Source organism: Myotis myotis, unplaced genomic scaffold (genome assembly GCF_014108235.1).
Source record: "Myotis myotis isolate mMyoMyo1 unplaced genomic scaffold, mMyoMyo1.p scaffold_m19_p_13, whole genome shotgun sequence".
NCBI classification, from domain to species: Eukaryota; Metazoa; Chordata; class Mammalia; order Chiroptera; family Vespertilionidae; genus Myotis; species Myotis myotis.
In genome coordinates this window covers 25,803,843-25,831,086 of record NW_023416317.1, presented here as the reverse complement: position 1 = coordinate 25,831,086, position 27,244 = coordinate 25,803,843, and the positions used below count along the sequence as shown (strand labels likewise).

General features: G+C 41.6%; 3 protein-coding genes across 10 annotated transcripts in view; 2 read left to right on the top strand and 1 right to left on the bottom strand.

The window, feature by feature from the left end:
- TMEM43 (transmembrane protein 43) overlaps positions 1-703 on the top strand; it is a 32,187-nt gene extending 31,484 nt beyond the window's left edge. The window contains exon 13 of one of the 2 annotated variants that reach the window (XR_004971533.1): positions 421-703. The gene's annotated coding sequence lies outside the window, so the exon portion shown is untranslated. The remainder of the gene's footprint in view (positions 1-420) is intronic. The other variant, XM_036332324.1, reaches the window with a different exon arrangement.
- The window catches only part of XPC (XPC complex subunit, DNA damage recognition and repair factor), a 28,418-nt gene extending 11,979 nt beyond the window's left edge, over positions 1-16,439 (bottom strand). Inside the window, exons 1-7 of one of the 7 annotated variants that reach the window (XM_036332316.1) lie at positions 16,288-16,439; positions 9,929-10,121; positions 8,330-8,451; positions 5,595-5,718; positions 4,225-4,309; positions 2,192-2,349; positions 1,573-1,693 (exon numbers count right to left, since the gene is read on the bottom strand). In XM_036332316.1, the coding sequence (XP_036188209.1) occupies positions 1,573-1,693; positions 2,192-2,349; positions 4,225-4,309; positions 5,595-5,718; positions 8,330-8,451; positions 9,929-10,121; positions 16,288-16,372 (888 nt within the window). In that variant the 5' untranslated portion in view covers positions 16,373-16,439. Of the gene's footprint in view, positions 1-1,572; positions 1,694-2,191; positions 2,350-4,224; positions 4,310-5,594; positions 5,719-8,329; positions 8,452-9,426; positions 9,887-9,928; positions 10,122-16,212 lie in introns of those variants that run through there. The other 6 variants (XM_036332314.1, XM_036332315.1, XM_036332318.1 and 3 more) reach the window with 6 other exon arrangements.
- A 52-nt stretch (positions 16,440-16,491) lies between these two features.
- Positions 16,492-27,011, top strand: LSM3 (LSM3 homolog, U6 small nuclear RNA and mRNA degradation associated). The gene is made up of 4 exons (XM_036332325.1): positions 16,492-16,684; positions 21,252-21,362; positions 22,901-22,996; positions 26,705-27,011. The coding sequence occupies exons 1-4, from the start codon at positions 16,664-16,666 to the stop codon at positions 26,783-26,785; spliced, it is 309 nt and encodes a 102-aa protein (XP_036188218.1). The 5' UTR covers positions 16,492-16,663; the 3' UTR covers positions 26,786-27,011.
- The last annotated feature ends 233 nt before the right edge of the window (positions 27,012-27,244 follow it).

Genomic DNA, 27,244 nt, shown 5'->3' with positions numbered 1-27,244 from the left:
GGAAACAGAGGTGGTTGTCAAAACTCTAAATACACTAAACATCACTGAATTGTTCATCTTTAAAAAAAACCCACTATATTTTTTTGCTTTAAAAACACCCTCATAAACAAAACCAGTATACTAGTGTATGTACACAAATACACAGGAACAAAGTTTGGGAGGACAATACTAAAATATTAATGCTTTCCTCTGGATGGTGGTATTACAGCGTAATTACTGGCCATGCCAGGTATCCTAGACTTTATTAAGCCAAGTCAGAAGAGAGGTAAAGATGACAGTCACTTAGCCTGTAAAATTCAAGAAGTCTGGTCGATTTCCCTAAACATACAGGGAATCTGAGGCTCAGGCACAAGTGTATGTATCCACAGGAATCTTCCAGGGATTAAACCAAATACCTACCCCTGTTTTTGTTTTATTCAGACAGAGCCTTACCTAAGGGTATTTTCAAGAATGTTGCAAAGCCTGTCTACACATAAGACTGCTTCACCAGGACTCCTTTTGGTAGATAAAACTCTCCTCACTGCATGGCTGCCTGCCAATGCCATCACCCAAACTGGAAGGTATGGAAACACTTTCTTAAGAATTTCAGTGGAATACTATGCTGCTGTAAAAAAGAAGGAACTCTTACCATTTGCAACAGCATGGATGGAACTGAAGAGCATTATGCTAAGTGAAATAAGCCAGTCAATGAAGGAAAAATACCACATGATCTCACTCATTTATGGATAATAAAGACCATTATAAACTTATGAACAATAATAGATACAGAGGCAGAGCTGCCTCAAACAGATTGTCAAACTGCAGCGGGAAGGCCGGGGAGGGTTGGGGGGCAGGAGGGAGGGGGGTAAGAGATCAATCGAAGGACTTGTATGCATGCATATAAGCATAACCAATGGACATAAGACACTGGGGGGCAGGGGAGGCCAGGGGATTGTCAAGGGCGGGGGGAAAAAAAAAGGACACATATGTAATACCCTTTGTAATACTTTAAGCAATAAAAAAAAAATAAAAGAATTTCAGCAGCCAATCTGAAACATTTCCTTGGAACTTCTGAACACAATTTCTAAATTGTTTCTAAAGGAAACAATTCTAGGGCACCTGACCAAAAATTCACACGCGAGGACACCAAGTAATAGAAAGAGTGTAGGCCTTGCCGAAACCGGTTTGGCTCAGTGGATAGAGCGTCGGCCTGCGGACTGAAAGGTACCAGGTTCGATTCTGGTCAAGGGCATGTACCTGGGTTTCGGGCATATCCCCAGTGGGGGATGTGCAGGAGGCAGCTGATCGATGTTTCTCTCTCATCGATGTTTCTAGCTCTCTATCTCTCTCCCTTCCTCTCTGTGGAAAATCAATAAAATATTAAAAAAAAAAAAAAAAAAAAAAAAGAGTGTAGGCCTTAACTCACACACTGGTCCCAACCCTGATTCCAATGCTGGTCAATGAGTGACCCTAAGAAAGTTACTTAGCCTCTCTGAGCTGCAGTACCTAGTATTTACTTTATATCTGGCACATGACTGCCATCATCATTTGCTACCAGTAATAAAAATAGTGCTGCCAGGAGGAATCACTCACATGGACCAATTCTTCATCATCTCGGGCAGAGTAAATCGCAAATCTCCTTTCCAACGTAGTTTGTAGGCTGTCGTGCTCGCTGATTGAAAGGTCAGAGTTAACTGTAAATGTTCCAATGAACCTGGAGAGAAGCCGGGCATTCCCTTGTGTGAGAAGTAGGAGCAAAGAGGAACTCTGTTCTTTATAGACAAGAAAATCAGAAGGGGCAGTCTGCGAAGGAAATTGAGCCCTGCCTGCTTTTGTTCTATTTTTCCCACCCTGTTTGGGTAACTCCTACTCCTCATTAAAGACTCAATTCAGACTTTACCTCCCTTTGGAGCCTTCCCAGACGCCCCAGCTGAGATAAGTGCCCTGGCTCTGTGTGCCCGCAGTGCCCAGCACACTGCTTCCAGAGCAATGGTTACACTGATTACCTGGGGGTATTTATATCACCCAGACTAACCTGGGAGCTCTTCCAGGACAGAGATCATGACTGACAATTCTCTGTCTTCAATGCTGTGCCCACTGCCTGGCTTATAGGATCACCTCAGGGGATATCTGTGTTAAGTGACCTGTACCCAACCTGAGAGACACACAAATCCTACACTAAGACTGTGCAGCACAGGCCAGAGGGCCATACCATTTCACCAGGTTTGACAGGTAGGAGATGTCCACGTCTTGGGGAGGCACTTTGGTAAAGCGAACTGGGATGATGGAGAGGCTAATAGCCTGAAGATCGAGCTGGTTGCAGACACTATTTCTATAGAAGCCATTTGCTAACAGGCACAGAAGGTGAACCTGGAGACAAAGAGAAAAAGAAAAAGGAAGACATGAAAGAAAAGCTGAACATTAGAGGGATTTTTGCTGCTGAATTAAAATATATTTTGTGGGCAGGATGTATTTGTTGGTATTTCTGTTTTAAAAATATGCTTTTACTGATTTCAGAGACAGAGGGGGGAGAGGGAGGAGAGAAGGAGAGAGAGAGGGAGGAAGGGAGGGAGGGAGGGAGGGAAACATCCATTGGTTGTCTCCCATATGTGCCCTGACTAGGAATCGAACCTGCAACCTGGGCATATGCTCTGACTGGGAATTGAACCGGTGACTTTTTGGTGCATGGGAAGATGCTCAACTAACCAGCCAGCACATGTTGCCATTTCTAAATACAAAAAAGTAAAAATACTAACATTACCCATTTCCCAAGATTTTGCTTTTCAACCCCTCTTCTTCTAACTACTCCTTCCCTCAAAGAATCTCAAATCTCAAAGCTCCAAAATACAAACTTTTTTCTTCTTCTAAGAGGCCTTGTCTTTTAATATTTTATTTTTAAAAATATATTTTTATTGATTTCAGAGAGGAAGGGAGAGGGAGACATATAGAAACATCAATGATGAGAGAGAATCATCAGTTGGCTGCCTCCTGCATGCCCCCTACTGGGGATTGAGCCCGCAACCCAGGCATGTGCCTTTGACCGGAATCGAACCATCCACTGAGCCAAACCAGCCAGGGTAGAGGCCTTGTCTTTTAGATATATACTGAAGGAACTATGGAGATGCTACAATGTTTGGAGTTTGCTCAGGAGGAAAAATGGGTGGAAGGAAAGAATTGCAAGACTGCTGACGGGCTTGTAACTGTCAAAGCTGGTGGATAGCATGGGCTAGTGTACCGTTGTCTGCATTTCCGTGTGTGCTTGAACCCAACCTCCTCCACTTTAGACCCCACACCTGTCCCATATCTGACCTCCAACCCCACCCTTCCTCAAGCTACTGAAGTGATGTGACTGTCTTTCCCTTCTCGCACAGCTTTGCATCATTTTCACTTCAAAATCGGTCTTCCTTCCTTCCCACTTACAGCCTCCCTATTTCAATTAATGGCACTGCCCTTCTTCCCTCAAGTCAGTTTCAAATCTCCAACACCAAGAGGTAAAAAACACACAGAACTATCTTATTTATTTCCCAAGGCTGCTGTGAGGTGGGCCTCACTCCAGTTCCTGTATATTCCAAGATGTGGGCAAATTGGTTGTCCTACCATCCCCTCCATAACTCAGAGAGATCAATCTTTCCAGACTCTGTCCACTCCCATCTCAATATACTGTCTTTTCTCTTAGACCCAGCTCCAGCCCTTTCTCCCAAATAAAGCCTTCCTCAGCTACTCAAACCCACACTGATCTCTTTCTTTTAAGTCTTGAGTTTCTATGTTTTGAGGTCTTTCATCAGAAATCCTTTAATTGTAGAAAATAAGCTTTATACAAGTCTCTCTCCCACAATGTCAAGAACCTTGCTAGGTCCAAAATATGTGTTCAATAACTACCAGCTGAATTCAAAAGCCAGCAATTTTAGCTGAGATCAGAATTAATGTTATTAACTGTGGAAAGAAGAGATTGAGAGTCTGATTTTTAGTCCCTGCTCCATGCCAGGCACTGTACTCTGTACGTCACCTGTGATATATGTTTAATCCTCACAACAACCCTCCGAGGAAGACACTATTAACCCCTACTTCAAAGATGAGGAAACTAAGCCTCAGAGAGAGTAAGAAATTCGCCAAGGTCACGGAGTGAGTAGGAGAGCCAGGAACAAGACCCAGGTTTCCCTGACTGCGAACCCCAGCTCTTTCCGCCACCGCACTCTGCCTCAGCAAAGAGGAGCACAGTCCTCTCCCTTCACTTCCTGCCCTTACCTTGTGTGTGTCCTCATGGACTTCTTTATTGAAACGCTTCATCAGTCTCCGAAGAGCGGTCTCAAACTCCATTTGTATTTTTTCACTGTAATGCATATTGAAAAATCCAAGAATGAACTGGGGAATTGAAACCTGACTTCATTCCCCCAGTCAATTTCTTTAACTTTTTTAATTGCATGTGACTCACTCTTCTTGTTTTCCTGCACAAGACTGTGCTACACAAGTAATTTTAAGAAAAGCTACCTATTTCCTGCTTCTTCTCACCTTTCTCACCTACAAATCATAGCTTAGGACAGTCTCCTAAGGACTGACCTCCTCTCAACCTGCACCAAATCATGCCTCATAAACATGAGTCAAAGTTCTCCTCCTCCAGGAAGTCTTCTCTGACTGCCTGACCTTCCAACTACCAATTCCAGCCTTAGCAACCACCACTGCCTTTATATTCAATTAATGTACACTCATCTGTATTTTACTGTTCTGATGTAAAATCTCTTTCCTGTCTGTGTCCCATACATTTTTAAGATGCTTCTTAAGCCCTGACCGGTTTGGCTCAGTGGTTGGAGTGTCAGCCCAGGGACCATAGGATCGTGGGTTCGATTCCCTGGCAGGGACATGTATCTTGGTTGGGGTGGGTTTGGGAGGCAGCCAATCAATGTGTCTCTCTCAGTGTTTCTCTTTTTCTCTCTCCCCCTCGTCCCTTCCTTTCACGCTTGTCTGAAAATCAATGGAAAAAATATCCTCAGGTGAGGATTAAAAAACACTCACAAAAATGATGCTTCTTGAATGACTTTTATTATCTTCCTTAGGCATGGCAAATAATGTGCCCATCATACAGTGGAACTCATGAACCAGTAAACTACCAAATGTTGTGCTCCATATTTTCAAGCCACCAGAAGCTACAGCGGTACTGGGTATATTGGGATGAAATGGGGGCTCCCCACCATGGTGGGACACTGCTTTAAGACCTGCAGAGTCATGTGGTGGGAAAAGCATAACTTGCAGGTCAGCCTGCCAGGGATTTAGATCTTGGCTCATCCACTTACCGGCTGGGTGACTCCTGAAATGATATTTAACCTCTCTAAGCCTCTGACTCCTCATTCATATACTGTTCTACAGATTAAGTAATATAACAGACAACACCTTGGCATACAGAAGCTGGTCAATATATAGGCGTATCCTCTCCCTGTTCCCTGCCCCAGCCAGGATAAAAAGGTTCCTCACTCAAGCCTTAAGGTTGAGCCCAGGGTTCTCTCACCCAAGGCTCCTGACCACTTTGATACTCAGCCCTGGTCTCCTATGTATTTCTCAGAAGTTTTCATTAGTTGCCAATGGCATGTGATAGGAATGCAGAAGCAAGTGCCTAACCTTACCTTCTTTCTCTTGCTTTCGCCTGCTCCGGTGTTTCAATCTCTATCTCCACTGGCTTCACAGGCAGAACAGATTGAGAGAAGGTTGCATTTTCTGCCCCATCATCTGGCACGAGCTCACTGAGTTCTATCAACAGTAATTTTAAAAAACCAATTAACAGCAATTATATATATATATTTAATATATTTGATATTTTTACAGAGAGGAAGGGAGAGAGATAGAGAGTTAGAAACATCGATGAGAGAGAAACATCAATCAGCTGCCTCCTGCACATCTCCTACTGGGGATGTGCCCTCAACCAAGGTACATGCCCTTGACTGGAATCGAACCTGGGACCTTTCAGTCCGCAGGCCGACGCTCCATCCACTGAGCCAAACCGGTTTTGGCAACAGCAATTATATTAACAGCCACTCTACTGAACAAAATCAAGGTTCTGCTGGGAAGGAGGAAGTGAGGAATGGATGTGAGGTGGACAACTCACAGAGATAACTACTCCTTCCATGCTTTGAATACCTAAAAAAACCAACAACAACAAACAAAACAAAACAATAAAACGCCAGCACTGCGCTGTTTTACATTTATTTATCTCATTCAACCCACACAGAAGAAAAGGAAACTAAGGCTAAAAGACACTGACTTGAATTCGATACAGACCCTTGCTATCAAGGAGCTGATGCTCATGTGTGTTTTAGCAGATACTTCTTTTTTTTTTTTTAAGCCAAATTAGAACAATTTTCTTTTTATTACTACATAGTATGCAGTACAATTTGCTTTGTATGTAGTGATGATTTCAGTGTTTTTCAGTCTTAGTTGTAAACTTATAATGACAAGAAACACATCTTTTTCATCTCTTTATCCCCTACATGGCTAGTAAACACTAGCTGAAATAAAACTGAATTTGCTGAATTGGATCTAACTGTGAACTTTGTTGGCAAAGGGCTCTTATAAAGGAGCTTTAGGCCTAGAAGCAATAACACCCGTTCAGCAATGAAACATCTAATGTCAAGATTTTGGTTTCTATTTACCAGTCCTCACTAAAATGAACCAGGGCTTCTTGGAGGAAAAAAATGTTGATTGCAGGTCTGGAAAGTATAAAGTGAGCCTGGAACAATTTGTACCAGAAAGCATAAATGTTCTAAAAAACTAATGGGGTCATGCCAAAAAAGACATGGGAGGGTAGCTAGCTTAAAGGGGCTTCCACCAGGCAAATTTGGGACAATCTGAAGCTCAAGTATAATGATGATAACTGGTAATATATGTATTAAAAAAAATCTCTAAGTTCATAGTGATACCCAGAGTAAATTACTAAGTAATTACCATTCCTGAAAGGGAGGTAAGATTAGGCACTTGCTAAATAAATACAATTCCTTTACAGATCAGTCAGCTAATAAATGTGCATAAAGTGATAGAATCAGATTATTACCATTGTGTAATCCTCAATATAATAATTTTTGATCCAGTCAAGAACATTAATACATGCTAAAACCATTAAGTAAAAAATTATTAGGGAACAAGATATTCAGGAAGAATCAGAGTACAACCCCAGAAAGTTAATTACAAAGGGAAAATGCACCTTTACATTGGCACAATCTGGCAGTACCAACTTACATGATCAACCTTGGCATCAGTAGAAGGACAACCTGACAGCAGGTATCTCTTAATGCACTAAAAAGCATCACCTAGGAAGTATTCTTTGGGGAAAAAATAGTTTAATCTAAATTCAATCAAGTCTTTGAACTTAATTTACAACTTATAAGAAATACCTGGAAGCCCTAGCCAGTTTGGCTCAATGGATAGAGTGTAGGCCCGTGGACTGAAGGGTCCTGGGTTCAAGTCCGTCAAGGGCACGTACCTGGGTTGTAGGCCCCATGCCCGGCCCTGGTCCAGTTGCAACCAATCGATGTGTCTTTCACTTTGATGTTTCTCTCTCTCTCCCTTCCACTCTCTCTAAAAAAATCAATGATGAGGATTAACAAAAAAACAACAACAAAAAAACACACACACACAAAAAAGAAATACACAGCATACTGAAACAACTGTAACATCATCATGAGATGTTTGATTATTTATCAGACAGAACCTGAAACATTCTAAAAAACAAGAGGCCAGGACACTAAAAAAAAGCTGTGCTATGAAAAACAAAACAACAATAAAAAATGGTGGGTGGGGGGTATTGTTCTAGAATAAAAGAGACAACCAATATAAGGCTTATACCTTGAATAGATCCTGGATTAGAAAAAAAGGGGGGAGGGGAAACAGCTATAAAGGGTATTTGTTTTTTAATTTAAAAAAAAATCCACCAGAGGCTGTTTTTCCCATTGATCTTGAGAATGGAAGGAGGCAGGGAGGGTGAAACTCCACTGACAGCAAAGGAAGAGAATACAGGGTGTCCCCCCAAAATGTACATACACTCTAACAGCTGATAGCATTTTGAAAATGATTACATTTTGATTACAAATGATTACATTTTGAAAATGAAATATATTTTAATAAACACTGCCTTCATAATTATTCAAAGTGTGTATACATTTTTTTGGGACACCCTGTATATAACCTGCTCTAGGTAATCTGGTGTTGAATTTTTCATATCAAAAGCAAGTTCCTATTGCAACCTTATCTTCAGTCTTATTAGTTTCACAAGAAAAAAACAGAATTGCAAATAAGTGACATGATTCTAAACAGAATCAAACAGAAAAACAGGATCAGACAGTTCTGAAAACAAAGAAAGATGCTTTACCCTCTACCTCTTCCCAATCATCTTCACTTTCCTCCTCATCGTCGTCTCCTTCATGGCGGTCTTTGTCCACAGCAGACTCTCTCTTTGGATGGTGTGCCTTCGTGCAGGCGCTTGTAAAGTCTCTGTGTAAAGGCCACAGGAAGGAAGATGAAGAAGGCACAAACATCCCGGTATTACATTTAAACTAAACGGAATTTTAAGGACACCTTCTATTTATTGAAAATTGGTTGCAATTACTTAAAGTTCATTTGTGAGCTCTGAGCCTCATTTTCTCCATCAGCATGAGTCTCAAGTTCTCATCAAGATGTGCTCTGATCATTAGTCTAATACTAAATTGTGCTGTCAGAGAGAATACTAGAAACCTACAGCCTAGAGCTGTGTGAAGGAAAACATAGCGATGTCAGGAAATGGCAGAGAAAAAACTAGGAGAAACCACAATAATAATGTGAGTGCTAGAAGTAAAAGCTGTGATATCTGTGTACATACAGTTCGGCACCAGAAAGAAAAGGGAATTCACATTTGCTGATCCTAAGATGGCCCAACTCAGAAGACTCCCAACTCCTGCCCCTCCCCCCCTTCAAGAAATATGATGTGCCCTGTCCAGTATGGCTCAATGTTTAGAGTGTCGGCCTGCACACCGAAGGGTCGGGGGTTTGATTCCCGGTCAAGGGCACATACCTGGGTTGCAGGTTCAAACCCAGCCCTATTCTGGGTGCGTGAGGGAGGCAACCAATTTATGTGTCTCTCTCACATCGATGTTTCTCTTTCTCCCCCTCCCGTCCTTTCACTCTCTCTAAAAATCAATGGAAAAAAATATCCTAGGGTGAGGATTAACAACAACAAGAAGAAAGAAATATGATGTAAGGAGATTAAAGTTGAAGTCTAACTTCAAGATAAGTGGGAATGTGACTATACACAGGTATGTCATAAATACTAACATAAACCTGGATACCTAGCTAGTTAAATAGCTACACAGGTAAGTAGCTAGCTACATATCAATTCAAGACTAAATGGTTGCTAATGTGTAATACAGATCTTCCTCAACTTATGATGGGGTTACTTCCCAATACACCCACCCTAAGTTGAAAAGACCTTACGTCTGTAGATGGCATCTGATCTGCATCTTCAAGGTGGAAGAAAGCATTTTAGGTAGAAGTAGAATATGAGCACAACTCAGAGATAGCCAAGTATGAGCATGTGCCGTGTGCAGTCCAGCTGGCCAGGAGTCGAGTGTGCTTGAGGAGAGTAGTATGAAAGAAAGCTGGAATGGCAGGTAAACACTTTTTATATGTAATATCTTTGTATAGTAGAAAGAACACAGGATCAGGAGTCAAAAGACCTAAATCTTATCCTGGTTTTTGCCATTAGCTAGCTGTGTAACCATGAAGAAATAACTTTCTGCAAGCTATCATTGTTCTCACCTGAAAAGTTTGGGAGGTAAGTATATAATCGCTAAATTCTTTCTAGCTTCTACTAGTAGTCTGAGCTCTAACCAGAAGAGTTTAAAGATCCAGTCTTTTCCATGGATCCTAGTGACAAGCAAAAAGAGCAGGTTTTATTCATCACGTTTCTCTGACAGAAGCAATCAGGACCTCTCACCTGAAATCTTCCCCATCACTGACGACTTCATCCTTTTTAACCTTGAGGCTTTCAGATTTCACAGTCACCTTGGCCACCTTCTTTACTGGACCATCTGGTGAGCCCCCAGGATCACGGCCACCCCTCCTCCTCTTTCCCTGTGAGACTTTTGAGAGCAGACTCTTCTTTGGGGGTTTCTCATCTTCGAAGACATCTAGATGCCCACATGCAACAGGAAAGGGACAATAGAAAGGTGGATGCAGAGTGGTTTCAGGGTTATGAAAACTCCTCTTCTGTAACCTCCTTCCAAACCACATCTCCATCCCCAGCTCATCATGTCACATTTCGTCAACAACCAGCTTTCAGCCTCTTCCCACCTTCAGTCCAGTCTACACTCTGCTCACAGTAAAAACCATTTTCCTTTATTAGCATTTTAGTCTACTCTTCCTAAGACTACAGAGAGGCCATCATATCTAACTTTCAAATCTTAAATTTCTGCTTATATCCAGTAAGAAAAATCCATTGATCCATTGATTAACCCCTTGCTTATTTACTACCTGCCAAGATGATTTATTTTAGGGATAATCCACTTCTACTATGTGAAATATTTATAGTTCATAGACATAATAGTTTTGCCACAACCTTATTTCTATTAATACGTATTTCCACCATCTTTCAAAATCAAACTCTGCTCAACACATACTTTATGAAATCTTTCCAATCTAACCCAAATGGCACTTGGTATACTAACCATCTCAGCAAGCTTAGGGTTAGGAGAGAGAGATATCTTTACTTTCTTAAGATAATTTTATTTTTGGTAAAGGGAAATATAAAAATGCATAAGCTGTTGGTTTTAGTTAAATTAGGGTATCTAAAACTATGCTTATTAACATAGAAAATATATAAACATATTAATTTTTAATAATAAATAATTTATGCCCTAACCGGTTTGGCTCAGTGGATAGAGCGTTGGCCTGCGGACTGAAAGGTCCCAGGTTCGATTCCGGTCAAGGGCATGTACCTTGGTTGCGGGCACATACCCAGTAGGAGATGTGCAGGAGGCAGCTGATCGATGTTTCTCTCTCATCGATGTTTCTAACTCTCTATCCCTCTCCCTTCCTCTCTGTAAAGAATCAATAAAATATATATATTTTTTAAAAAATAAATAATTTATGAATAACTTGGCAGAAGAGGATTTTATTTTGCATATCTATTCATGAAAATAATCTTGAATATAAAATAAATCATTTTTCAGCCTTTGCATGACTCTGCTTGAACTAATTTTGGAAAACAAAAATACTCTAGCCTGTATTGAGGTTCCAAAGGAGCTGCAATATTAACCTAAAATATCAAATGAATTCATTCCTTTCATTTATGGTTTGTCCTGATGACTCTCTTGGGGTATTTATATCCCTCAAGAATACTTCGGCATGGGAAGAAGACTCCCTTTTGATCTAAATAAAGTCATAACTTAATTTTAATAAATTCCACATTATAGGGGCATTTAAAAAAATATATATATATTTTATTGATTTCAGAGAGGAAGGAAGAGGGAGAGAGAGATAGAAACATCCATGATGAGAGACAATCATGGACAGGCTGCCTCCTGCAAGTCCCCCACTGGGGATCGAGCCCACAACCCGGGCATGTGCCCTTGACCGGAATCGAACCTGGGACCTTTCAGTTTGCAGGCCGATGCTCTATCCACTGAGCCAAACTGGCTAGGGCTAGGGGCATTTGTTTTAATGCTTGATAAAATTAATGGTTCAGTTCGGTTTCTTTCAAATGTTTTATAGGAGGAATTTATGTATTCTCTTGGTTTAAACATTTCAATGGAAACAAATATTTCAAAGTTAGTTATTTATAATCTAGAAACAGATTTCTTATTCCAAGGCCAGAGGCTGATTAAAGGTTTATAACTTGACAGTTTGAGTAGGGTGCCCTTAAAATTACGATTTCCGTATCTTACAATGGTCTTTAGCCCTCTATCAATAAGCAAAGATGCAAAATAGTTCATTTTTACTGATCTAAAAATGCAGGTGGGAGGATACTTCAGAGGTACCATTTCTTTCTCACCAAATTTATTTGGTTGGTTAAAAGGCACAACCGTATGCTTTGAAGAGAGTAAAAGAGTTAAAAAAAGATGAAAAGGAAACAAAAACTGAATTTTAAAAATGTTCATGGTATTATTATTCATAGCATGAAAAAATTTTAAAAATCCAAATGTCCAACCATGAGATGATCATTAATTCCAGAATAGTAACACAATAAAAAATAATTCAGTCATCTTTTAAGACAAAGGAAAATGATTTAGGATAAAATGTTAGGCATGCAAAGTTGTTTTTATAGTATGGCTTCTACTATACAAAACAGCACAGACTAAAAGGAAATATATCATTATTTATAAAGTGGTGGTTATTTCTGCATGGTAGAAATATAGATGATTTTTTCTTTACTCTTTGCTGTGTTTTTTTGGTCCTAGAGAATCTAGCAGTGGTTCTCAACCTTCTGGTCCTTTAAATACAGTTCCTCATGTTGTGACCCAACCATAAAATTATTTTCGTTGCTACTTTATAACTGTAATGTTGCTACTGTTATGAATCGTAACCCCTCAGTCCGCAGACCGAAGCTCTATCCACCGAGCCAAACCGATCAGGGCTAGAAAGAAATCTTGATCGCTCGTGTACACCACACAGTTGGCACACAGGGGTTATTTCAGCAGGGCAGGAATTACCACTGTGGTTTGCTTGGCCATCTATTGAGATTTAATAAGAACACCTGCTTAATCCACCAGCGGCATCTCAGAGCACTTAGAATAAAATACAAACTTCCTAGCTTGGTCTCTAAACTAAGGGCTCCGCCCACCTCTCTCAGCTCAATTCCCCACTCACTGTTCCAGCTAACCGGCCAAGCTCATTCCCCCTAAGAGTCTCTGAACGTTCCCTCTGCCTGGATCTCTTTCCTCTCAGAACTTCCTATGAATGGCTCCTTCAGGGCATTCAATAACTGGCTCAAAATGTCCCCTGCTCACAGAAACCTTCCCTGACCGGTGATTCTGACTTAGCTGCTTCTTCCCCAGCCTCATGCCAGTTTTATGACAGTAAGCTGTTTTACTTTCTTCGTAGCTCTTATCACCTTGTGAATTTATTTTTTAATATATATTTTTAAATTTATTTTTTGAGAGAGAGAAACATCAAAGTGAGAGCATCAATCAGCTGCCTCCTGCACACCCCCTGCCTGAGACTGAGGGATTGAGCCCCAACCCAGGCATGTGCCCTAACAGGAAACTGAACCAGCAACCCATGGTGCACAGGAAGATGCCCAAACAACTGAGCCACACTGGCAAGGGCTTTTTTAACGTTTTATTGTCTGTCCTTTCTACCCCTACCCAAAGACTGTAAGCACCAGGAGAGCAGGAACTTTGCCGGTCCTGTTCATTACTATAATTCCATTGTACGCACTGAGGTGCTGTTAAAACCTGCACTATTGTACTATTAGAAACAACAGTCACCACATTAGCGTCACCTGCAGCCCAAACCACAACTGTTCCTCTACCCAACCACAGAAAAGATTCTAGCTCTTCCTGAAAAAGGTTCTGGCATCTAGCAGATCCTGAAAGCTGCTTTGGAAACTTATTGCTAGCTCCTCTGGGTAACAGAGTCTGAGTTAAGCTCAAGTGCTTCCCTACCTACATTTAGACTGAACTGATATGAGCATGCCAGGAACTTTATATGCTATCTCACTGAAAAATCACAAGCACCCTGCAAGGCAGTATTATGTTTCACAGACCAGTATTAATTGTTCAAAATACTTTACCCAAGTGCATATAACAACTGAGTGCTGGAGCTATACCAAGCTGGTGCCAGGGCAAGTGGTAGCTGGAAGAAACGCTTGCCACGTATTCAGAATACATTCCCCTCTCAAGCCTCTTGCTAAAATATTACCCATCCTTAAAAGCACAGATCAAACAATTCCTTCAGAGAGCATTTCCCAATATCTTCAGTCAAACTTGATTATTCCTTTGGAAGCCACAAAGCCCTGTATCTACTCCCATGGTATCACACTTTGCCTTGAATATTCTTTGTAAATGTCAACACTATTATACTTTACGCTCCTCCAAGAAATATCTCCCATGTCACTCAGCTCGTGTACACCACACAGTTGGTACTCAGAAAATATTCAAATGTTATTTGAGTAAGTAGTAAATGAATGAAGTGGAACTCATAGCTAATCACCTTTTAAGTTTAAAAACTGTTAGCATTTGACTACTTCCCAATAGATGAAGAACTTGACAATATATAAAGAATCACAGGCCAGAACCAGTTTGGCTCAGTGGATAGAGTGTCAGCCTGTGGTCTCAAGGGTCCCGGGTTTGATTCCAGTCAGGGGCATATGCCTGGGTTGTGGGCACATCCCCAGTGGGGGGCGTGCGGGAAGCAGCTGATCGATGTTTCTCTCTCATTGATGTTTCTGGCTCTCTATCCCTCTCCCTTCCTCTCTGTAAAAAAATCTATAAAAAAAAAATATATATATATATGTAAAAAAAGAATCACAGAATTGTTGAATCTTGTGTCATAGGAGCCCCTGCTGGTTACCTAGTGTAATCTATTACCCAGTTTTTTCAGGAGTCCCTCTACAGCAGGGGTGGGGAAGATCCAGCCTGCAAAATCATTTGGTCTGGCCCTGCCAAGGCATTAGGGGTGAGTTAATTAAATGTCTGACCAAATATAGCAGGCTAATTTTTAAGTTGATAATTCTGTATGGCCCTCGAATGATATGATAAACATCCAAATAGCCGTTGGCAGAAAAAAGGTTCCCTACCCCTGCTCTACAGCATGCAGTTTGTGATTATTAAAAATATTTATCGAATGCCCTGGCTGGGTAGCTGAGTTGGTTGGAGCATCATCCTGGTAAGCCACGGTTGCAGGTTTGATTCCCCAGTCCGGGCATATACAAGAATAAACCAATGAATGCATAAATAAGTGGGAAAACTAATCAATGTTTTTCAAATTGATGTTTCTCTCTCTCCCCACCTTCTTCTCTATAAACTCAATTAAAAAAATTAAAAATATATATTTATTGAGCACTCAGTATATGCAGGGAGAGGCAAAAGAGGATACAGCAAAAAAATAAAATGCTTTCATGAAGCTTAAATTTTAGTAAGATGGGCAATCAAAAAGGAAGCAAATAAATGAACAAGATCATCACAGTTTGTGGCAGAGGCTGTGAGGGCCTCTGTGACAGGCAGTACCTGGTATCTGAGTTGAGACCTGAAGGAGTAGAAGAATTAGCCATGGCAAGAGCCATGGAACAACCTTCTAGGCAGAAGGAACATCAAAGACAAAGGTTCGGGGTTAAGAAATAACATGGCATGTTTGAAAAACAGAGGAGGCCAGTAAGGGGAGTATCTGTCAAAGAAAAGAGGGGCAGGAGGCAATAGGTAGGTAGCGGCAGCCCAATCATGTAAGGTCTTGCAAACCATGATGAGGAATTTTGAGTTTACGCCAAGAGCAATGGAAAGACACAGGGAGTTTGAAGTCGATCGCGTTATGATCTTTTTTTTTTTTTTTAAGATCACTTGGGCTCCTGGGTGAACTATTGCAGGGGGAGGGGAAGGGAAGTGGGGAGACCAGTAAAGCGGCAACTGCAGTCGTTCAACTGAAAAGTGATGGCTTGGGCAGGGTCTGTGGCGTGAGAATAAAGAGAAGTGGGGAGGACTGAGATTATAGCTCTGAGGCTCAACTGACAGGACTTGCTGACGGCTTGGATGTTTGCTGTAACTAGTGGGTGAAGGTATCATTTACTGCGGTGGGAAAAAGTGGAGAAGAGCGAAGCTGAAAGAAGAAAACCAAGCGTTTTTGCTTTGCCCACGACAAACACTTGATATCATCGTGCAAATCAGGCTGGATCCGAATCTTGTACTCTGGGGTGAGATTCGGCTGACGATATTATTCTGGGGGTCAGCACGCTACAGCGCTCCATGTCCTGGGCCACCGTCCTCGGGGGACACAGCAACTGCAGTGCCTTTTCCCTATCTAGCCCTTTGCATCTACCAGGAGGATGAACTTTGTCCTGTGAGTGTAGACAAACAGGGAGCAAAAAAGAGGCTGCGCGGGGGAGCTCGTGGTGAGGCTGAGTTTCAGGGGAACCGCTCGGGGTGCATCACTCCTCGCGTGAGGACAAAGGCAGAGCGACGTCCGGGAGGACCCAGGCAGCTGCGCAACCACTTGCCCCGGGAACCTCGCTCCGCGGCGCAGATGGGCGAGGAGCAGCCTCCGCCCCCCACCTCCAAGGGGCCGGCCTACCCCATCCCGCACCGGGGCCTGCTTCCGGATCGTCTTCAGCATCTCCCCTTAAGTCCAGCTTGGCCTCGCTCTCACCTGCCTCCTTCTCCTCGCCCTTGGCTTTCTGGCCGCGTGGCTCGCGTCCGCGAGAACCCCGGCCAGCCGCCCGCTTCCGAGCCATCTTGCTCGGGCCAGACTCGCCTCGCGAGTGACGCACCACGCCGCGGACCACAGCACGAGCTCCGGCCACGCCCCCAGGCGGGAAGCGGCATGGCCACGCCCCTGCCTTTTATAGGCCCTGCGGACGCTTCAGGAAGCAACTCCGCCCCAACGACCAGTGCACACCGCGGGAAGCAAGAAAGAGCAAAACAGATTTCTTTTCACTTCCGGTGCCTTGCGCACTCGCGTTTCCGGAGCCTCGACGGGCTGGAGAGATCTCGCGAGAGGCGGGAAAGGGCGCAGGGTTTGAAACATGGCGGACGACGTGGACCAGGTGAGTGTTTGCTGAGGAGGTCGCTCACCGGCGGCTTCCCTGCTTGGCTTTGCGTACCAGGGCGGCTTTCTCCAAGGTCGCCGATCCTGCCGACTCTCTCCGGGTCTCACGGGCCCAGGCCCTGACGGCTTTTCTTTTAGAAGTCCGCCGGAAAACTTGTTACTGCGCTCGCTCGCCATTTCCTTTCTCTGAGTCGCGCTTTTATCTACAGAATGGGGATAATGATCCTTGCCTGCCTCGCGGAGCTGTCCGGATTCTGATAGCGTGACAGTGAAGTTAAGGAATCTTATCGTTACTGAGCGCAACAATTATTACTCATTCAACAAATGCTTAGGGAACATCAGCTTTGTATGGTTAGACACCGTTCAGCGCACCAGGGTCACCAGCATTGACATACGTGACCACTGTTCCCACTTGGAGCTTGTATTGCGGGGGAGGACAGGTAAAAATTAAACATAGACGAGTGGGATGTATAGGAGCTGTGATGTGGCGAGAAGGAAACAAGCCAGGAGCGGTATGCAGAACTGATAGCCCTGCAGGCTTTGTCCCTGACCTTCCTTTTCCCCAAAATACTCTTCCTCGGGTATCAATGTGGATCAGGCCACAATGTCTACCGACATCTCACCTCTCATCAGAGGACTTTTTGGCCACCTACATAAAAGAGCACTCTCCCAGTCTTTTTTTCCTTCTTCATAGCATGTTATTTGTTCATATTAGTATAAGCTTTGTTTAATGTCTATCTCCTGCCCCCCCCATGTCCACCCAGAAATGGATTTCTTTCTTGAAAAAAAAAATTTTTTTTTCTTGAGTTTTTTACAGAGAGGAAGGGAGAGGGATAGAGGGTTACAAACATCAATGAGAAAGAAACATTGATCAGCTGCCTCTTGCACACCGCTTACTGGGGATGTGCCTGCAATCAAGGTACATGCCCTTGACCGGAATCGAACCTGGGACCCTTCAGTCCACAGGCTGTCGCTCCATCCACTGAGCCAAACTGGCCAGGGCCAGAAATGGATTTCTTAAGAGCAGGAGTTTTGTTTTGTTCACTATTCTGTCTTCCCTGTTTAGAACAGCGCTGGAAACACTCAACACATTGATTGAATTGGGAGGCCTCATTGAAAAGGCAATATTTAAAGCTACAGAATGAAAAGGGTAGACTGCAGGCATCACAGACTGAGGCTAAAGTAGGCTTCTGTCATGTGTATATTCTTATCTCTCTCTATAAAAGCCTAATATGCTAAGTGTCTGCAACCAATCCATCGACTGTTCTGTCAACTGCTCGGCCAGTCGCTATTACGCACACTGACCACCAGGGTGGTGGATGCTCTGACTGGTAGGTTAGCTTGCTGCTGGGGTCTGGCCGATGGGGACTGGGTGAGATGGGGCTGGGTGAGATGGGGCTGGACGAGATGGCCCCGATTGGCCCCCATCGCCGGCCAGGCAGAGGCACCCCACCCGTGTATGAATTCGTGCACCAGGCCTATAGTAGTGTTTAATTATTTATATGCCTCTCTTGACTAGAATGAGCTTTTACAGGGCAGGGACTGACTTCTGCATCATTATAATCTAGTTGGTTAGCTGTTTCTAAACAAACACCTTTTGAGCTCAGGATATTTTTTCTCCCCTCATCTAGCCTTTTCAGACTGTAGAGCCTGTAAAGTTCAGTCACCTTCCAGTGGCCTTGTGTACTCACTGAAGAAGCTCTCCTTGAATAATTTTATCAACTCTTCTTCAGCCATCCCTTTCACATGGATGATCCCAAGTCATCATGGCCCTGATCTCTGAGACCTTTTCCAATGGTTCTTCAATAGAAACAGTGACAACCATTTATAAGTACTTTCTGTTTGCCAGATACAATGTTAAATACATTAGCTAAATTTAAAAAATGTGTATATATTTTTATTGATTTCAGAGAGGAAAGGAGAGGAGAGAGAGATAGAAACATCAATGAGAGAGAATCATTGGTTGACTGCCTCCTGCACATCCCCCACTGGGTAATCGAGCCTGCAACCCAGGTATGTGCCCTGACCTGGAATCGAACTGTGACCTCCTGGTTCATAGGTCGATGCTCAGCTAGTGAGCCATGCTACCTGGGCCATTAGCTCAATTTTTTAAAATGTGTTTTTATTGGTTTTAGAGATCAAAGAAGGGAGAGGGGGGAGAGAAAGAGAGAAATATCAATGTGAGAAACATCGATCAGCTGCACACACCAGGAATCAAACCTGCAACCTGGGCATGTACCCTGATGGAATCAAACTGGCGACCTTTCAGTGCATGGCATGATGCTCAGCCAGTTGTGCTATACCAGCTAGGGCTATACATTAGTTAATTTAATCCTCATAAGAGTCATGATGGGAAGATTGTGGCTTCCTTATTTTATAGACAAGGAAAAGGAAATAGAATTAGAGATGCTATAATCCCCCCCCCCCCCAATTTTTATTTATTGACTTGAGAGAGAGAGAGAGACAGACAGACAGAAACAGACATTTCACTTACTTTTACCTTCATTGGTTGATTCATTTTGTTTAATATATTGTTATTATTATTATTTTTTTTTTATTAACTCTTTATTGTTCAGATTATTACATTTGTTCCTCTTTTTTCCCCCCATAACTCCCCTCCTCCCATTTCCCACCCCACCCTCCGCCCTCACTCCCCACCCACTGTCCTCATCCATAGGTGCACGATTTTTGTCCAGTCTCTTCCCGCATCCCCCACACCCCTTTCGCCCCCCCAAAAATAGTCCATTCCCTTTCTATGTCCCTGATTCTATTATAATCACCAGTTCATTCTGTTCATCAGATTATTTATTCACTTGATTCTTAGATTCACTTGTTGATAGATGCATATTTGTTGTTCATAATTTGTATCTTTACCTTTTTCTTCTTCCTCCTCTTCTTAAAGGATACCTTTCAGCATTTCATATAATATTGGTTTGGTGGTGATGAACTCCTTTAGCTTTTCCTTATCTGTGAAGCTCTTTATCTGACCTTCAATTCTGAATGATAGCTTTGCTGGATAAAGTAATCTTGGTTGTAGGTTCTTGGTATTCATCACTTTAAATATTTCTTGCAACTCCCTTCTGGCCTGCATGGTTTCTGTTGAGAAATCAGCTGACATTCGTATGGGTATTCCCTTGTAGTAACTGAGTTTCTTTCTCTTGCTGCTTTTAAGATTCACTCTTTGTCTTTTGCTCTTGGCATTTTAATTATGATGTGTCTTGGTGTGGTCCTCTTTGGATTCCTTTTGTTTGGGGTTCTCTGCGCTTCCTGGACTTGTAAGTCTATTTCTTTCACCAGGTGGGGGAAGTTTTCTGTCATTATTTCTTCAAATAGGTTTTCAATATCTTGCTCTCTCTCTTCTTCTGGCACCCCTATAATTCTGATGTTGGTACGCTTGAAGCTGTCCCAGAGGCTCCTTACACTATCTTCGTATTTTCAGATTCTTTTTTCATTTTGCTTTTCCGGTTGGGTGTTTTTTGCTTCTTCGCATTTCAAATCTTTAACTTGATTCTTGCGCTCCTCTTGTCTGCTGTTGGGAGTCTGTATAATGTTCTTTATTTCAGTCAGTGTATGCTTAATTTCTAGTTGGTCCTTTATCACAACATCGAGGGTCTCATTAGATTTCTTGAGGATCTCACTATATTTATCGGCGGCCTCACCAGTCTTTTCGAGGGCCTTACTAAATTTATCGGCGGCTTCGAGACAGTTCTTGAGAGACCTTAAAAGTGTGGTTTTGAGCTTTATATCCAGCATTTTGCCTTCCTCCATTTCTGTCCTGTTTCTTTGTCTCTGCATTTTTTGTGCTTTCTTGGTGCACCCCCTAGTGGCTTTGTGTGCCATCTTGTTGTCCATTGGTTGATTCTTGTAGTGCCCTGACGCAAGGTCAGACCTGAAACCTTGGTGTATTGGGATAACACTCTAACCAACTGAGCACCTGGCCAGGGCTGAGATGGCATAATTTCTAATCTCAATTCATAAGTATCAGATTCAGGAGTTGAACCCACACTGCCTGATTCCAAAGCCAGTGCTTTCAGCCAGTATTCTATACTATCTGCTGAGTGTATTGCTCTTTTTGGCTATTAGGCACCCAAAAGTCAGCCTGCCCTATATGAACTTAGTCTTCTCTCAAACCTTCATCTCTGCTTAGCATTCTGACTAGTGTGTAGTAATCATTAAGGGAATGTTTTTCAAATTACTCTACTAAATGATATTTGAGATAAGGCTAATGTCCCTGAGAGTGACTCCTTATACCCTGAAATTGGGTCAAACAATTTGTACTGTGAAGGAACAGAGTACAGTCCTGATTATATTGCTAACTTCTTCCTGTGTATGTATGTTTCAGACCTCATTTGTATAGCGCTTTGTGCCAGGTAGTGTTCTAAGCCTTCATATATGTCATGTAATCCTTGGTATTAGGTAGGCAATATTGTTATCCACATTTTACAAATTATGAGACTGAGACATAGAGGAGTTATGTTATTTGCCCACATCACACAACATGGCATTGATTTGAGTGCTGCATTCTCTCTAGTAATTGTCATTACTATGCCTGCTTCTTTTATCAGCAACAAACTACCAACACTGTAGAAGAGCCCCTGGATCTTATCAGGCTCAGCCTGGATGAGCGAATTTATGTGAAAATGAGAAATGACAGAGAGCTTAGAGGTAGATTACATGTAAGTAATCATATTATTTCCTTGTCATCCCTCCCTACCCTAAACCCGTCAAATGTAAAAACTGTCTACTGTAGAGGAATCTTTTGAATGTAGAGGAGAGCGAGGTGGAAGGCCTCATAAGTCAAATATGACTGTATGTATTTCATAAGTCAAATACAACTGTATTTTATTCATAGTTTTAACATTTTTTTCTCTTAACAGAAATGATGTGTTTATTAAAGAACATGTTCATTTCTTTCATTTTTGTCTCTTCTGTTTACTTGCAAATAACATTTCTCCATTCATACTTAAATGTTCTTTAAATTACTGACATATACATAAATTTGTGTTTTCTTGTGAAAAAAATAAAACAACACAAATACATAGAGTAAAAGGTGAAATCCCATTTCTTCTATTGGTAACCATTATTAAAAATTAAAAATTGAGTCTATAGATCTTTCCATGTATATCCTATATAATAAAAGGCTAATATGCAAATTGACCGAATGGCAGAATGACTGGTCACTATGATGTGCACTGACCACCAGGGGGAAGACTCTCAATGTAGGAGCTACCCCCTGGTGGTCAGTGTGCTCCCATAGGGAGTGGGCTTCAGCTGGCAGTCGGATATCCCCTGAGAGCTCCCGGATTGCAAGAGGGCTCAAGCTGCGCTGAGGGACACTCCCCCCCCACCCCCCACCCCCCACCCAGTGCACTAATTTCATGCACTGGGCTTCTAGTATTTATATATATGTCCATATGCATATATTTGCATATATATGTCCATATGTATATATGTATGTGTATGTATATGTATATATGTGTGTGTATATATATACACACACACACATACACACACACATACCATTCCTAAAAAAATAAAAAATAAATGGGATCTTACTACACAAAGTTTTGAATGCCTTTTTATTTCACTTAATCTTTCCTAGAAATCATTGATCATGAGTACATATAAATCCTTTATTTTTTTTGTTTTTTGTTTTTGTTAACCCTCACCTGAGGTTATTTTTTCCATTGATTTTTCTTTCTTTTTTAGAAAGAGTGGAAGGGAAGGAGGAAGGGGGGGGGGTGAGAGAGAAACATGGATGTTAGAGAGACACATGGATTGGTTGCCTCCCGAACACACCCCAACCAAGCTGGGAACAAATCTACAACCCAGGTACGTGCCCTTGACCGGGAATCAAACCCTCGACCCTTTGGTGCGCCGGTGGACATGCTAACCATTGAACAACACCAACCGGGGCTAGTAAGATTATTTTTTATTTGCATACTAGAGGCCCGGTGCACAAATTTGTGCACGGCTGATCGGGCTGCGCTGGCTGTGGGGAGGGGCCCCGGGCGGTTGGCGGGCTGGCCCTGCGCCCTGGTAGAACTCCCGGGGAAGGGGACAATTTGCATATTACCCTTTTATTATATAGAAGGATAGAAGTTTGTGGTATAAGTGTTATGTGTTACTTGTATGGAGCCATTTGCATATTGTAAGTCTTGTTCATTGTTCCTTAATTTATTAAATTTCTTTGTCCCTCACTCTCCCACTTCAGGCTTATGATCAACATTTAAATATGATATTGGGAGATGTGGAAGAAACTGTGACTACTATAGAAATTGATGAAGAAACATATGAAGAGATATATAAAGTAAGTCACACAAGTCTATTCATTGTTTTTAAAATGCCAATTACTCTTAACATTCAACAGCTTAACATTTGTTTATAGCAAGCCTACCATGTTTTGACTCCTACTCATGGGCTCAGTGGAGTATAGCAAAAGCAAAGCGTTGGGGTCAAACAGACCTGGTTTTCAATACTGGTTTGGCCACTTCATACAGGGGTGCGTTGGGCAAGGGAATTAACTTTGCAGGCTTAATTTCCTCATTGGTAAGCAGGAATACTATGATTCATTACGATATGACAATGTAAGAAGCCTGTGTGCACTGTTATGTGGCAGTTATACTGGATAATGCTTTTTTTGTTTGATATGGACTTGATCTATCAATACTTAATAGAGAAACTTGTAAATTTAAAAAATATTTATTAACTCATTAAAAATAATCTTATGTTAATATGAGTAACATTTTTATGACTATTTTCTAAAATACTATTTATAGAGAAGTGACTTTGTTTCACATTTTTGCAAAAGTCTTTATTGCGTGGCTTAATTAATTACATCTAGCTTCTCACAACTTTTTTCTGCATTTAATGTGTTGTGATATATTATTATTATTATTATTATTTTTTAAATATATTTTATTGATTTTTTACAGAGAGGAAGGGAGAGAGATAGAGAGTTAGAAACATCGATGAGAGAGAAACATCGATCAGCTGCCTCCTGCACGTCCCCCACTGGGGAAGTGCCCGCAACCCAGGTACATGCCCTTGACCGGAATCGAACCTGGGACCTTTCAGTCCGCAGGCCGACGCTCTATCCACTGAGCCAAACTGGTTTCGGCGTGTTGTGATATATTATAATTGAAGAAAATCTGACCTCTCACAGTTGGACAAAGGAGGGGGTATATTTTGTGGTTATTTGCCTTTGATGCTATACCCAAACTCAAGAATACTGGTTTCTTAAATGTTAGTTGCAGTGTGTAATCTGAAACCATGTTCATGAACTTTTCACACTCTTGTTATATGCAAATTAATTGGTCTACCTTGCACTTGGAGTGAATCTTTTACACATGCATGATTTTATAACATCAACTACTGGTAATTTGGAAAATATTAGTTCACTGAGTTATGCAGCTCTTCCAAATGTTGGCACATTTCATTCTTCAAATATAAAAAAAAGAAAATCCCATTTGTTTTTAAGTATTGGGAAGCCGGTCTTTAGCCCTCTTAGAGTATAACGGTTTAAATCTGGATCCAAACCTTGACTCCCTTGCTTACCAGCGATATAGTTGTACCAAATTATCCACCTGTCTGTGGCCAAGTTTCCTTGTCTGTAAAGTGGGGCTAGTAGTAGGACCCAGTTAATACAGCTGTTGATTCACAGAGAGGTTACTTGAAGAGCCTTCAGATTAGCAATAGGTATATAGTAAGTGTTCACATGTTAGCCTTTGTTGGTAGTTTTGCTTTATCATGGCTTTTTTCTTCTCTTCAACCACTCCTGACTCTGGTGCTAGTTTAATTTCTTTCTCTCGCTGAACATGGGCTTTATTTTTTTAACCTGCATTTCTTTCCCTCAGACATGTCATTAGTAACTATTGTATGTTATCAGCCACGAGTCTATGACAGTAATCAGTACAGCATAAAAGCTTGGGGTCTTACTAGATCCAGGTTGAAATCCTGGCTACTGCTGCTGCTGCTGACTGACTTTGGGAAAATTATAGAAACTTTCTAGGCCTCCGGGACCCCCTCTGTTTTTTCTTTTTTTCCCCCTCTTAAATAATAGTTTATTGATTTGGTAGATAGGAAGGGAGGCGAGAAATATCCATCGGCTGCTTCCTGCACGCTCCCTACTGGGGATTGAGTCTGCAACTTGCAGCCCGGACAGTGTGCCCTGTTTGGGAATCAAACCAGCAAATTTTTTGGTGCATGGGACAAGCCCAACCAACTGAGCCACACCAGCCAGGGTGGGAACCCCCTCTGTAAAATGCCAATACCTGTGTTTGCCTCCCAGGATTATAATAGGATGCACTGAATTTGGTGCATGGAAAGCTGGTGGCATGTTGTAATAGGATTATACATAATCATAATTATGATTATGTATAAATCCATCATCAGTTTCCTTCCTTTTCTGAGTTTCACTCTCATTTCCAACATTCTTATTGAAAAATTTTCCACTTTGGATGTTATCTTAAATCTAGTACATCTAAAACTAAACTCTTGGTGTTTTTCACCTTCAAAAATTCCCTATTTCTGTTTATGATTTTTCTGTTATTTAGACCATAAATCTGGTTACTTCCAGTCAGTTCTGTGATCCAGTATCCCCAGTCACTGTTTTTTTCCTAGACATAACTTGTAGATGCCTTTATTTATTTACTTCTCACCTGTATTCCTGTCCCTCAAATTAATGTTCACTACTTTGAGGCCACTTGCTAAAGTGAGTTTAGGTGGGAAGCAATACCATTAATCTGATCTTTGTCTAGAGTTGAGTTTTTTGGTTGTTGGTTTTTTTTTTCTTCTTTAATATATGTTTATTGATCTCAGAGAGGAAGGGAGAGGGAGAGAGAGATAGGAACATCAATGATGAAAGAGAACCATTGATTGGCTGCCTCCTGCATGCTCCACACTGGGGATCAAGCCTGCAACCAGGGCATGTGCCCTGACCGGGAATCAAACTGTGACCTCCTGGTTCATAGGTTGACACTCAACCACTGAGCCACACCAGTCGGGCAGGGCTGGGTTTGTTAACTGAGAAGTTTTACTGGGCTTTGTTCCTCAAAGCTTTTTTTCCTACTTATGTCTACAGTTTGGGGTCTAAAAACAATTGGCTTTTCTAACCCTTTGTGTACTATTTCTTACAATCTCTGCTTGAAAACCAGCTACTTCTTTTCTGAGCTTATCTCTTTCTTATACTCCTTGCTGAGTGCATCAGGTTAACAGCAACACCTACCAAAATTTGACTTTTCCAATCTCTTCCCCTAGAACCTATAGGTTTGGGAGGTCCTTGGACTACTTTCCAAGTCATTGCAGGCCGTCTTACCATGTGTTTCCCAAGGCATAAGAGGATTTCAGACATTCCATATCTGTTTCATTACTGCCTAAGGCTTGACACCTAGGCAGACAAACACCCCAAGGTATCCATTTCATATGTTTGAGTGCGGTAACAGCATGTAATGCACAATAGAATTTTATTTCTCCCCTCATTACCATCCTGAGTGAAGTTTTAGGTCAGTACAATAGCTTTCTTCCAGATGCTCAGTCAGGGGCTCAGGCTTCCTTTATCTTAGGGTTCTGCCATCCCATGGATTCTCCAGCAGTGGGAGGAAGACCATAGAAGGAAATATATGGGAGGTTTATGGATCACTCAGTCACTGCTGTTTACTTCTCATTGGTTAAAATTCAATTTCATGGCTATACCTAGTTGCAAGGGAGTATGAGAAATATAGCTGTGTGCCCGCTGTGTGCCTGAGTGTAGCTGTGTGCCAGAAGAGGGGAATGGATATTGGTGGATAGTGCCGTCTCTGCCCCAGTTATTGATATCCAGGAAAAGTAAACAGTAAACAGATAGTTTTTCTTTGTACTACAAAGGTAAGTAATCAGGTTTTTTAATCAGTTTATTTGTGTTATAATGAATCTGTGTGTGTTTTCAAATTTCTCTTGTGAAAAACAACAACAAATAAATAATACTACTACATATTTGTGTAAATGTGTTTTTTGTTTTTTTGTTTTTTTCTTCTTCCAGTCAACAAAACGGAATATTCCAATGCTTTTTGTCCGGGGAGATGGTGTTGTCCTAGTTGCCCCTCCATTGAGAGTTGGTTGAAACAAAGAATATATCCTGTGTGGAAATTAGGAGACTTTATATGATTGCGTCTTTAAAGGTAGAAGATATTCAAAGGAGAAACCTGCGTAAATTTTGATATTAAGAAATGACCAAGGATTCTTCTGCTCCTGAAATGAGTTTATTTGCACATAACTCACAAATTCTAAAGCTAAATGGCATTTTTATTTTTCTCCAACCCTTCTAATAAATGTGATCACAAAAACAGCCCTCTTTTTTAGGAGTTGATTTGCTCCATTGTTTTTTCCAGATAATTTCTGATTTTTTTAATTTAAATTAAATTTGATGTTTTCTTTTTTTTTTTTTTAATGCTGTCTCCTGTCTTTTGAATTCTTTAAGCACATGTCTTATATTCACTGTATTTGTACATATCTATGTTTGAGGTTCCAGGCTGAGTACTATCAATATGCTTCTTTCCCTCCAATCTTCTGAGAAGGCAAT

Coding starts and splice junctions, on each gene's coding strand:
- LSM3 (XM_036332325.1), top strand. CDS start 16,664: ATGGCGGACGACGTGGACCAG. Junction 16,685..21,251: donor TGGCGGACGACGTGGACCAG/GTGAGTGTTTGC, acceptor TTCTTTTATCAG/CAACAAACTACCAACACTGT. Junction 22,997..26,704: donor CATATGAAGAGATATATAAA/GTAAGTCACACA, acceptor TTCTTCTTCCAG/TCAACAAAACGGAATATTCC.